At 40.3% G+C, this 11,865-nt stretch overlaps 1 protein-coding gene across 1 annotated transcript; it reads right to left on the bottom strand.

Annotated features, from left to right (window-relative positions):
- Positions 1-8,895: 8,895 nt before the first annotated feature.
- Positions 8,896-11,072, bottom strand: LOC135612593 (tyrosine-protein phosphatase DSP3-like). Its single transcript, XM_065109061.1, has 5 exons — positions 10,670-11,072; positions 10,451-10,544; positions 9,517-9,574; positions 9,382-9,425; positions 8,896-9,289 (listed from the first exon to the last, which is right to left on the bottom strand). The coding sequence occupies exons 1-5, from the start codon at positions 10,933-10,935 to the stop codon at positions 9,053-9,055; spliced, it is 699 nt and encodes a 232-aa protein (XP_064965133.1). The 5' UTR covers positions 10,936-11,072; the 3' UTR covers positions 8,896-9,052.
- Positions 11,073-11,865: the final 793 nt, after the last annotated feature.

The following is an 11,865-nucleotide window of genomic DNA, read 5'->3' as shown; positions in this document are numbered from 1 at the left end:
GCAGGAGAGGCAGGCGGGGGTAGAGATTCCTCTTTCTACAGTTCCCTCTGGGCTCAATGACGGTGAGCGAGGGATGGAGGGAGCGTGGCATGGAAAGCGACAGTGTGGTGGTCTGTCCAGCTTCTGAATCCCGGACAAGTGGAGGTGAAGGTGGCGGTAGGTATCTCACACTCAACCAGTGTTGGGATCACATGCATCCACGGTTTCGACTTGGCTAACATCTCTCTCTCTCTCTCTCTCTCTCTCTCTCTTATCTTGCTGTGGTTTCTCTGTTCTTTAGCTTGCTTTTGCGTTCCATCTGCTCAGCATGTCTCCCTCCGTAATTACACGTCACAAGTGACTCTCGATCACTCCTTCCAAATTATTATCGAAGAATCTGAATATTTATCATATAAATTTAATAACTTCAATATATTTAATAACTCATTTTAATTCTACAAATTTTGAATAAAATTACTAATTCGTTTGGTTAATGAAGATTCTATTCAATCATCACAATCAAATCCCTCCTCCATTGATTTATGACAGCAAATAAGAACAGTTTAATTGTCATGAAAGCTGAGTTGGGGTGTCATTATTAGGTCCTACTCCTAATCAAGTCATCGATGTCATCCACACTCGGAGCCTACCAACACCCGCGGCCAAAGTCTCCTTAATTACCATTATTATTATTACTATTATTATTGTTCCTTGTAATTTGGTGGACCCAAAACGTGGCAACGCCCCGACCGTGTAAGTTTCACTTTCCACGACCTCTGTCTACCATCGGATCACATCAAGGCGATCGCGGCAGAATGTTGTCGGCATCCGTCGACTTTCTGCCACGTGTCCCCCGGCGCTCGGTCTTCTTCCCAGTGCAGGTGTTCCCAACAAGTGCTTTTATGTTAACGTGGTCTTCTGGAAACGTTGGCAGCGGAGGACCATCAAGTGTGCTGATTGTTTCACCGTCCATTCCATTCCATGTTTTATTATTTATTTATTCGGAGGAATTTTCCTCTTTTTTTATATATAAATATTTTGGACTCAGTAAAACACGAAACCTATCATTTCAACGTGTAAGTGTTTGTTTTCTTGGGACAAAATATTTTTTATTGTTTTATTGCATTTGTCATTCTCTTATCTAAAGATCTTATTATGGGGCCTTGAGATCTCTTCGAGACTACAAAAAGAATGTAAGAAAGTTGATTGTTCTTAGATATATTATCTCAGAAAAAGATCCATATAACCTATCCAAGATAATGGAAAGACATAAAAGATTTATCGATTAAGAAAGGGATGATTGGAATGCCACAATAGAACAATCAGACTCTTTTGACTTGATGCAAGTTGATGTATCATAAATCTCAAGGGTGGGTGTACATAATAATTATCAGTATCAAAATTGTTTGATTCACATTCTGGTTTTTTGTTGGTTTCTCACTCCAATTCTGCAATCACATGGAATCATAGGAATTCACAGAGTAAGAGTGCATTGATTGGCCTCACCGGAAGTGGGTCATACCAGCAACGAAGGAGGAGTTCAAAAGTTTCCATTTGTTGTAGCTTCTGCTCACTAACCTCATGATCCTAATGCACTCAAAAGCAATCAACCATGTTAATGATTTTCCAGGTATAAAGAACAAGCAGACATCCTATTCCATAGGCTTTTCCAATTGCTTTTGACATTAAAAAGAAAGAAGAAGAAAAAAAAAAAAGTCTACAAACTCAGAAAAGAGAGGAGGCTGCGCACCTACAGGAATTCTCAAAAGAGTGGTGAACAAGCTTCTGATTTCTCTTTCCCCACTCCTGCACCAGTTTCAGTGCCCATAAAGGCTTTCCAATAGGGGAGCATGTTGCACTATTTGGTATAAAGAAACTGTAAGAAAGTTCTTGGTGTGTTTCCCTCGTTGCAGGATCTGCTTTAGCCAGCAAAGTATTGTTGGAGTAACACAGCTGCACTCTCCTCCATACCTCATCCTCTTTAGCAAAAGCAAATGTCACCATCTGTGGTGGGCACTGGCTTTCGGAAACAAAAGTGATGCATGGCCACAAAGGCCTTTGTCCTCCATCGAAGCTGAGAGAGTTGATGCCTCTGGTATTGGGAATAAGGATTCCAGATTTACTCCACCTTCCTTCTCCCCAAAGGCATGGAATAAAACAAAGTGGTGGCTTAAGTTCTTGCCAAGATCCCTGGCCTTTACAAGCTAATCCTATGTGTGAGAATGATGAGGAATGGGCTGTTACAGTTTCTCCCTTTCAGCAACATTTCATGTGGCCTTCTGCGCTCAGCTTTTGCTCCCACACACTCTCTCTTTTGGTTGGTAAAAAAAGACAGCAGGTGTCCGTCAGAAGAAACAACTGAGAAGCCCACTGTCCCTTTTACATCTCATCCATATTTCACTTGCAACAACTGCAGCATGGGAGCCCACTGACATCAACGAGGTCCTTGTGAATTTTGTCGTCTTCAATAATTTAGGCAGCAATTTGGATGATGCTAGCAAGTGTTGAATCCTTCAGCACTAGTGTTTGAATTAGCTTTCTTAGGCAGATAAATCAAAAAAGGAACCGTAGGGACTAGCATAATGAGGGTCCTGCAAATTTCAGAGAAGAAATTTAGGAAAGAAAGATAATCTAGGAATTTACTTGCCTCTACTGCTACTATCATTTTCTTTTTCTTCTCTCTTTTTGAAGTAAAGCTATCATGATCCATATAAAAACTACACAACATAGCATCAGATATAAACTTACGCGCAACAAGATAAATTCACTTGTACTTTTTAATCATCTGACTGCATGTTCTTACAGTGTACATAAACACCATATATCATTTCACACTTTTCCTAGTCATGCTCAGATGCTTCAGTATTGACCATGTTCACTTATTGTTCTCCAAACTGAAGAGAAGAAAAATCTGTGATGAAGACCCTGATCAACTGATAAGATATAGAAAAAATGACCAGTACTTATAGTGGGCATGCAACAATGTTTAAAGAGGAAGAAGACATGCGTGGGGCCAATAAGCACTGAATTTCAATCATGGGGGCATCAAAATCTTCATCTATCAAAACCAAATCTGAGGACTTTTAACCTGTGAGAGACAAGGCTGATGGTGTACTACTGGCTGTGAGACAATCAAAAGGATGGTAGAGATAGAAGGGATTTAAGGCACGACATGGGGAACTTTTAAGACAGGAAGGGGTTTGCTGCACTCTTTGTAATTGATGAAAGGGGACAACAAGTTGGCAAACAGGAGCAGCCTCGTATGCATGTACAAATCCAAGGGTCCTTCAGGATTCATACGACATGTGATGTGCTTCCTGAAGTTGCACATCGCAACAAAACAGCCAAGAGCAAAAGGCAAGAAGTTTTCTCACTCTCTTTTCCCAAGAGGTATATAGCCAAGGAAAAGAGAGAGAGAGAGAGAGCCATTGGAGATCAAGATGTTAAGGTGTTTCATCAAAAGAAACTACTTCAGAATTTGACCATTTATGTTTGGTTTGTGTGACAAGATAAAAAGCCTTGCAGCAACACCAAGAAAGAAACAAAAAAAAAATTATATGGTTTGACACATGTATTACCTCTGGAATCTCAGTACAATATGGACACAAAGAAAACCCTAACACTAAAACCAGACCTAATTTAGTTACTACTTACTTCTGACTTCTACTTTTTTTCATTTTATATTCTTCCAAAAACGTCAGCATCTATTCTCTTTGCATTTTCATGCTTCATCTTCTAATTCTTGTTCTTTTGGGATTCCAATTATATGTTTGCTATTGAAATGAAACAGAGACTCCAGTTTCATGAAACGTAGCACAGGAGACTAGTTCTGCGAAAAGACAAAAGACTAGGGCTGTCCTTTGGGCACATAATGGGAGATGATGTAGGAAGCAAGTCATGCTCATCATCCTTCACTCACACTGAATGACAAAAACTTCTAGGCTGAAGTGATGTCTCCTTCATATGTGTGTGATGATGCCGCCATAATCAATTACAGAACATAGCAAAGGAAGCGTGGGAAGCTTGATGCGACCATCTAACTACTATCACTGGATGATAAGGAGAAAGCATGGAGGGATAAAACCCTAGCGATAAGCTCTACAAGGACAAAAAGGTTATCCTTCAATAGTTGCAGCCAGCAACTTGGCTACAGCCCCATTACTTCCTAAACATATAAAAGAGATACATACTCAAATTTAATTTCTAATAGAAGGGATTATTTTCGTGCCTTAAACTCCGATCAATCTAGTTACAAAAGAATAATCTTAACACCAAAAGTTTGTTCTCTGAAAGAAGGAACAAATTAAAGCTTATAACAACTACCATCATCTATCTCCATGCTGATCAAAAGAACCAGAAAAGATGAAAAGGAAAAGGATGTAAACATAAGGTGGTGCCCTCAAGTCTGATCTACAAGCCTTTGGATTAGTAGAGGTTGATAACAACAATACCAAATAGTAGTGCTCTTGCAATACATCATATAATGCTCCAGAACAGTAGGAAAGTGATTGGTTTCACATGTGGCCAGCCTGAATGATTGAAAATGAAGTGTCTAGTTGATTTAACTCTACTACATCTAATCCTGCTATATGATCTTGGAATTCCGGTGCTAATTCATCAACTTGTGTCATCTGTTTACCTTTTAATTCAGCCAACCAATGTATTAAATCTGCAAACCAAGATAAGGGGCCAAGTATTAAATATTTTAAAAGATTTTTTTAAAAAAATCCCTTCTTTTGCATGCAAACCAGGAACATAATCATTTAGGTGGCCACCAGTGAGAAATGACATGATTGCAATGATCTGGATAAGAAAAATCACAACCTCAACTGCAATGATATTGTTGACCCTTAACCAACAAATTTCTGCCAGCTTTCTCTTTCTTTTTAGAGAAGAGCATCTTGAAGGACTTACTCCAGTAGAGCATAGAAGAAGCTTGAAATAGATGTAAAGTAGTTACTTTACCAATGCGAGTGTGATGATAAATTCATGTTGTGGTTGCACCAATCATTGAAAACGCTAAGCAGACCTACATTGACTTTGAACCAAACAATAAATGCAGAACTGAACATAGAAGCAGATAATATGCTTTTAATACGATGCAGTAGTTCACCCACACTGGACCACAAATGGTTGCTGCATGTACAACCATTGCCTTCATACTGGTCACTGTGGTACTGTTGTTGGGCACAGGACACATGAAAACTCAGCAAATGAATCACCAGAATGGTTTGCCAGGACTACCTCATTTAAGAGTAGTAATATAATGATAGAGCTAATAAAGGATATTTAGCTCGAGTCTAGCAATCATAGTTTATGGCAAAAGCAATGAATTAGACATGAAATGGCAGTGTTCAGTGATGATTATGCATGTCTCAATTATTTATACAAGGCCAATATATTGTCCCTAAAGTGTATGTGGACCAAGTAAAAGTGAACTGAGGCCAATCTGCACCACTTAGATCAGCTTGAAAACAATTAAGTTGCTTGCCTATACAGCAGTAAACCTTATCTAATTTATGAACCTACAGGCCTAGTTTGTAGTACAGTGGGAAAGACTGGGCCATTGCAGCATAGATACACCAAGTTCCATACTGTTCTGCCATCAATAGATGGCGACATTGGTAGAAGGGGTACCCACCACCCATGTGATGGGAAATGAGATGGGCCTTCACCGAGGGAGACAGTCCTGTTCAAGCACCGATAACCCTGCTCTGCATCTTGTGGGGTTCAAACTCTTGCAGTATAACATTTCACAGTTTTCTTTCCTGAAGTTATCCTATCACCAAATATTAAAAGCTTGACACATCGAAAAAACAGTCTCAGTAATTTCAGTTCAATGGCTTCCTATTTTAAGACACAGGAAATGTTTTCAAGCAAAAAAACATGGGCTCTAATACATGATCAACAAGTACATGAGATATGAATGTATTCCATTTGGTCTCATAATTAAAACTTCAAAATTATCACATAAATCATTCCTAGTTGTGCAAAAATTCGGTATGTTAGCTTGTGGTCTGATTCTCTATGGCAAGAAATCAATGTAACTCACGTTCTGAAGGCATGAAACTCGTGTCAACTATTTTATACAGAAAATTCATCACTTAGGTCATAAAAATAAATTGAGCCTTGAAGATTCCTAAATCCAACTTTAAGTCCATAAAAAAAATGCAGGAATAGCAATTGTGGTAAGTGAAAAGTTAGTTTGATGTTACCTTTTGGAGAACCATTTGGCTTGAATAAAAGTGCAGATTGGGATGATTTACCCCATTGCCACGTGAGGCAGCAAAAACAGCCTCAAAGGTCAATTTACAAGCTATCTGAGACTGTTCACATTATCATTTTGATAAAGGTTAGAACTAGTAGGAAATAAGGGGTGGAACCTTCAGCTTGAGATTGTAAATTTCGTTTGCTCGATTCTGTTTTATCCAACATGTCATCTGATGAAGCTCACCAATCTTGATTTTACCAATAGCAGATCTCCAAACTTCCTCACTGTTAAATATAGAATGACAACTGAGATGGAAAAACTAGAAGGACTAATAGTGCAAACAGAATTCTTATGCAACTCCTATGCTTTCACTGGATTCTCTCCTTCAGTAGCAGGGTTATACTTGATAGTGCAAACAACTGAAATGCAGCTGGCTTTTAGCTGAACATGATGTTTTTTCCACTTCTAGTTTCTTTTGTATCTCTTTGTTTGTCATTTCAGATCTTCCACATTTCTATGCTTGGATATATGCACCACATGATGTGTATCCATATCACTAGACAATTTAATCTTTCACCCTTTTTCTACTCTTAACATGATTCTATTTGCTTGCTATCACTATTATTTCAAGTGGAAAAATCAGTTTGCTTTATTTTTATCAAGATTTGCTCTCTTCATTTCAGAAGCTAAAGAGAATAAAGTGAATAGCAAAAAGATATCAAAATATATTATTATGAGAACCTTCTAGTCCCTAGAAGACATCCTCTAAAAGGTCAATATGACCTAACTTATCGGCTATGTTGCAAACAACTGGCCATCAAATAGAGAATTAGCACATTTAATGTCTGCTTATGGCCCTAACTTTGTGAACCTATTGATACAGGTCAAACATCCATGGAAGATTATTGTTCATGACACCTAAATTATTTTCTTGTGATGTCCCAAAAAGGACCACAAACAGGGGTGTAAAGATAGAGGCTCTCTTTTTACATTTTGTAGGTAACAACCAGCTTCTTGGTGAAACAACTAAATTTCCACAGTTATAGATGCCAGTCCTGAAGAAAACACATAGACATTTTTTTTTTTTGCCCTTTCCCGGAACACTCATGAAAATAAAGTTGCAGCTAAATCAGCAAAAGAACATCTGTATGCAATTCCTAAACAATGACAAAGCATCAACTCGGCTCAGCAACTCTTTATATTTTCTGTCTAAACTAGTATTTCATGCTTCAAGCTTAAGACATTTTGACATGTGAGACCAAAGATAAACTCGAATTGACATAATAGAATTTCATGTTGGAAAAGAAGCTTTAGCAGATTGCAATGGTATATAAAAGAAGCCGATAGTCACAATTACCCTGGTAAGATCAGATGCAGATGCGGTTCAGGCAAATTCAGTAAATCAAATGCGCAACTCTTAATAAGCTATTCATTCTCATATTAAAATCTTTTGGAATTTGCAAACCATTTCAATCATTCTATTTGTGATCAAGTGATGCAACTCAAATGTCTCCCTCGATATGCTTATCCCACAGCCAATCCTAGCATGTATAATCTACAATATTCATTCAGTTTCTGCTTGGTTCAAACTTGACGGTTGATGTCTCCATGGAATGGAAAAGATACAATGACACACCATATGTCTCTTACTCTCAATCGCCAAATCCTTTCGTCATATAGAACATTAACAGGCTCTTCATCTCATCGGTCTTTTTCCCACGGGAAAAGCCATCCCAAACCCCTTAAGGACTGCATTAGAACGGTTCAAGATACAACCAGTTCACATCAAACCCTAAAGGGACCAAAAGCAGAGAATGGATAGGTGGAATAGGGTTTCCAAATCTAAAATGGGACAAAGGCGAGAATGTGAATGGGACGCGTACCGGCCGGACCTCGACGGCGGATCGGAGCGGCGGCAGTGGCTGGATTTCTCTGGAATCAAGAAAGAGAGGCGCGACCAATTAATGAAGGGGATATGGGGCGGGAAACGCTTCCCGCCGTTCCAACTCGAGCCGAGTAGACTCGGGCCGGGGAGTCAAAACGGTTGAGGTGACCGAACCGTCGCAGCTCCTCCTTTCGCAGGGAAGTTAAATTGACTGGCGGAGGATTGTAAGTTAGGATGCACGCTTCTGATGTCCGTTCAATGTGATAGGACGAACGGTTGGATGGGGGTATAGGGTCGGCAGGGCCATGTCTAAGTGTAATACGAGAGGGAGAGGAAACGAAACGGGGCAGGTGGAGAACGCGAGCGAGAAACGACAGGTAACCCACCCTTCTTCACTGATCGCCTTCCATTTGCTTCAAGATCCGTGTTAACGCCGATCTCGGGTACGGTTGAAGGGTCGGACGCTGCACCTCTATTAAGGCCTGGGTGGCGAGAAGTGGGACCCGAAGGCAAGCTCGGTGGGGGCGGAAAAACCGTGAGGAAGCGCCAGGCTCCGAACGCGTGGGTGGAAGAACGGGTGACTAATCTGACACCGACAGTTATAGTCATTATGCCTACTGTTTCTTATTCTCCAGCTTAATTGGTATTACCTTAATGTAAACAGCATGTCTTGTGTAACATTTGGATTGCATGTCACAACAGCTAATCTCGATCGTAAATGCATCCAAGCTGTTATCCATCTTTCTCATCCTATGAAGTTGAAAAGATCGCATATAAAGTTGTAACAGATGATAGCTTTGAGAGGAACAACAAATAGACGAGAAGAATTCCCCTGGCACCTAAAAAATAGGGTCAAGAGATTATTGATATTCCGATAAGAGAACGATGTACATGAGCAGATCTGCAATGGAATGTTCGACTTCCACGACAAAACCACATGATAAGAAAAATAGAAAAGAAATAGGAGAGATTGTTCGTCATGACGAGCTATTATTATCCTCGTAAAGCAAGCGCCCAACTTGGGAACCACGTCCATAGCACCGGTAGATGATACTGAGTATACGCAGCGTGCATGAGACGTCGAACTTACTGATAAAACTCAGATCTGATGGTCGAGCTTTGGTGGCAGCAAAGCGATGATACTCCTCAAACACAGAAGACAGGCACCAGTTCTGTAACTTTCTGAAACAGCCCACAAGACACCCTGTCCGATGCTGGAAGACCATTTGCAGATGAAAGAATGTAAGTTCATTAGCAATTCAAGGCACTTGAATGAATTTGATGGGCGTCAATGTGATTCTTTTACCTTCCCCCTTTTGCAGTGAATCAGAATTGGATGATTCCTTACATCTGCAAGGACAAAGAAATTAAAATGATTTCGACAATAAACATATAGATTGAAAAAGAGAATTAAAAGTTCAAATTTTGCATATTTGTGTACCAAGTAAGACAGCGAGAGCCCTCATGATAGCATCTTTTGGCAAGGCCACAAGAGACTCCTGCAGGTGCAAACCTTGGTTACATGAAAAACAAAAAAGAAGTAGAATTGTTGGAATTATGGATATTAGCTTTTCCAATTTGTTGTTGTTCTGCTTTTTGCAACGCAATAAAATTCAAAGAGAATCGTATGCACAAACAAGGGTGATATTGATCTAACTATATGAAACTCATGACTCGACATCGTCACATGAGTTCTACTGTTTGCTTGTCAGGTTGAATCTTTCTTGTGACCATATGAATACCTTAAACAGATATTACAGTGAACTCTCATAGAACATCTTTTGTCACAATTCAAGAAAGTAGGCAATTTTCATGGTAAGAAGAGATTGGGTACCTTTTTGATGGAAGGGATAGATAATAGCATTATGGGCAATGAACTTTGGAATTAACATGATGTGCTACCCCTCAGGTTTCATAAAAAGAAAGCCAAAATGTGATTTAGGACAAAAATCAAAATAAGCATGTTTGATCTAACTAATAAGAGAGATCGGTACACGTAGTCAGCACAGCAGAAAAGTGTGTAATGACTGAATTTTTCACCATGAAACGTAAATAACACTAATGCAGGTTCTAAATAAAAAAAAGCTACCGGTGACATTTAGCTTGTGATCATCAAAGAGGTTATATTATCACATAAGGTACAGAAAAGAGATGACCATGATGATGTCAATGAAATTGCTAATAAGATCACCATTAAAATTATTACTTTGATTTACTGATTAACAGAGCCAAGGCATAATGAATAACAATAAAGACAACAGAACTCCCACAGAAGGTTCAATGAGAACGCTTAATGGACTTCTTTACAATTAATCAGAATGTACCAACAGTGCAGATTTAGAATTTAGAGAGAATAATAAAGACAATTTTTCTACCTTGCTTCCTTCAATCCCGAACTGGAACAGACGAATCCCATGGGAGCGAACGAACTCGGCATTAGCGTCCGGGTACGGCTCCGGGCACAAATACCTGCAACCAAATCCCCCACAGCATTCGCACCAATCCCTTCACCCCCAATACAAAAACAAAAAGGGAGTACGCATCGAAGGAAACAACTTCAGATTCGGGGATATTCAAAGCCACGAGAAACTCACACGATGGATCGAAGGTTGAGCCCTTCCAAGAAACGGAAATTGGCGGCGGTGGGGAACCCCGAGCGGTAGATCCACGTATCCACCATGTTGAAGTTGTAGGGCGGGAGCAGGAACGATTCATCTCGAACGACACCCAATCTTCCATCTCCAACTTCATCCGCACCATGATTGCGCTCGTACTCGTCGTTGTCGACGTCTTCGTCGTCCTCCACCGACGGTATGTGTACGTATTCGCCACAATCGCCCTCTTCCGATCGGAAGATCATAATATCCCGGTGATGGGATCGCAATGGGATCGAAGCGATCTCCTCTCCTCGCCTCCTCCTCCTCCTCCTCCTTTAAAGCGCGAGGCGAGGGTTTCGAAGCCAGAAGTCGGTTTGCAGAACGGTGGCGGATTCGTTTTCTAATTTTGGCTACGCCGTTTCGGATGGAACGAATCCACAACCGATATTCTACATTACGTTACGAATTAAGTCGCCGGGGTCCAGGGAATGCGGTACGATGTACCGGAGGTGCGTGTGAATAACCTACGTGGTGTATTTCTAATGGTCGTTCGTTATGGGGCCTCCAACTCGCTAGCCAATGGAATCTCAACACTTGGGGGTGGGGGAGCAGCCGGGGCGCACCCCGGAAGGGTTCGTGGTCGTTACGGCTGAGTCACGGTCAACAAGTGTGCACACTCGTCCCGCGCACCCCGTTTCTGAGAGGTCCTTTAGCTTCGGGGCCCACAATAATCCGAGTGGGCCCACGGTCTTTGATGAGATGACGACCGCAAGTCAGTTTGGAGTCCGATTCGCGGACGTCTCGGAGACCAACTCGGGCTCTATCGGATCTGTGGGCGCGGGTTTCGGATCTCTAAGTACATTTCATCCCTTTAGTAGCTAAATTATTCTTCTATTGAAGATTTCTTAGTTTTAAAATTGAATCGGATCCAAAACTAAACGTGCTATTCGAATTCAAATCCATTATTCCTATCTAAATTCATATCAAATCTGATCGAAGATATCAGTACCGAATTTAGTTTCACATCGAAATTATATCCATTTAATTGTGTTGATAAATAGATTTTGTTGGCTTTTTGTAAATTTTCTTTTACATTATTATTTGCATTAACATTGAATTCCTTTTTATAACTTCCCAACGCTACATATAGAGAACTGCAACAGTTTTTCTACCTTTTTCTATCATTAGCATTG

Source organism: Musa acuminata, chromosome BXJ1-2 (assembly GCF_036884655.1).
Source record: "Musa acuminata AAA Group cultivar baxijiao chromosome BXJ1-2, Cavendish_Baxijiao_AAA, whole genome shotgun sequence".
Taxonomy (NCBI): Eukaryota; Viridiplantae; Streptophyta; class Magnoliopsida; order Zingiberales; family Musaceae; genus Musa; species Musa acuminata.
The sequence above is the reverse complement of the archived record's forward strand: the minus strand, read 5'-3'. Positions and strand labels throughout refer to the sequence as shown.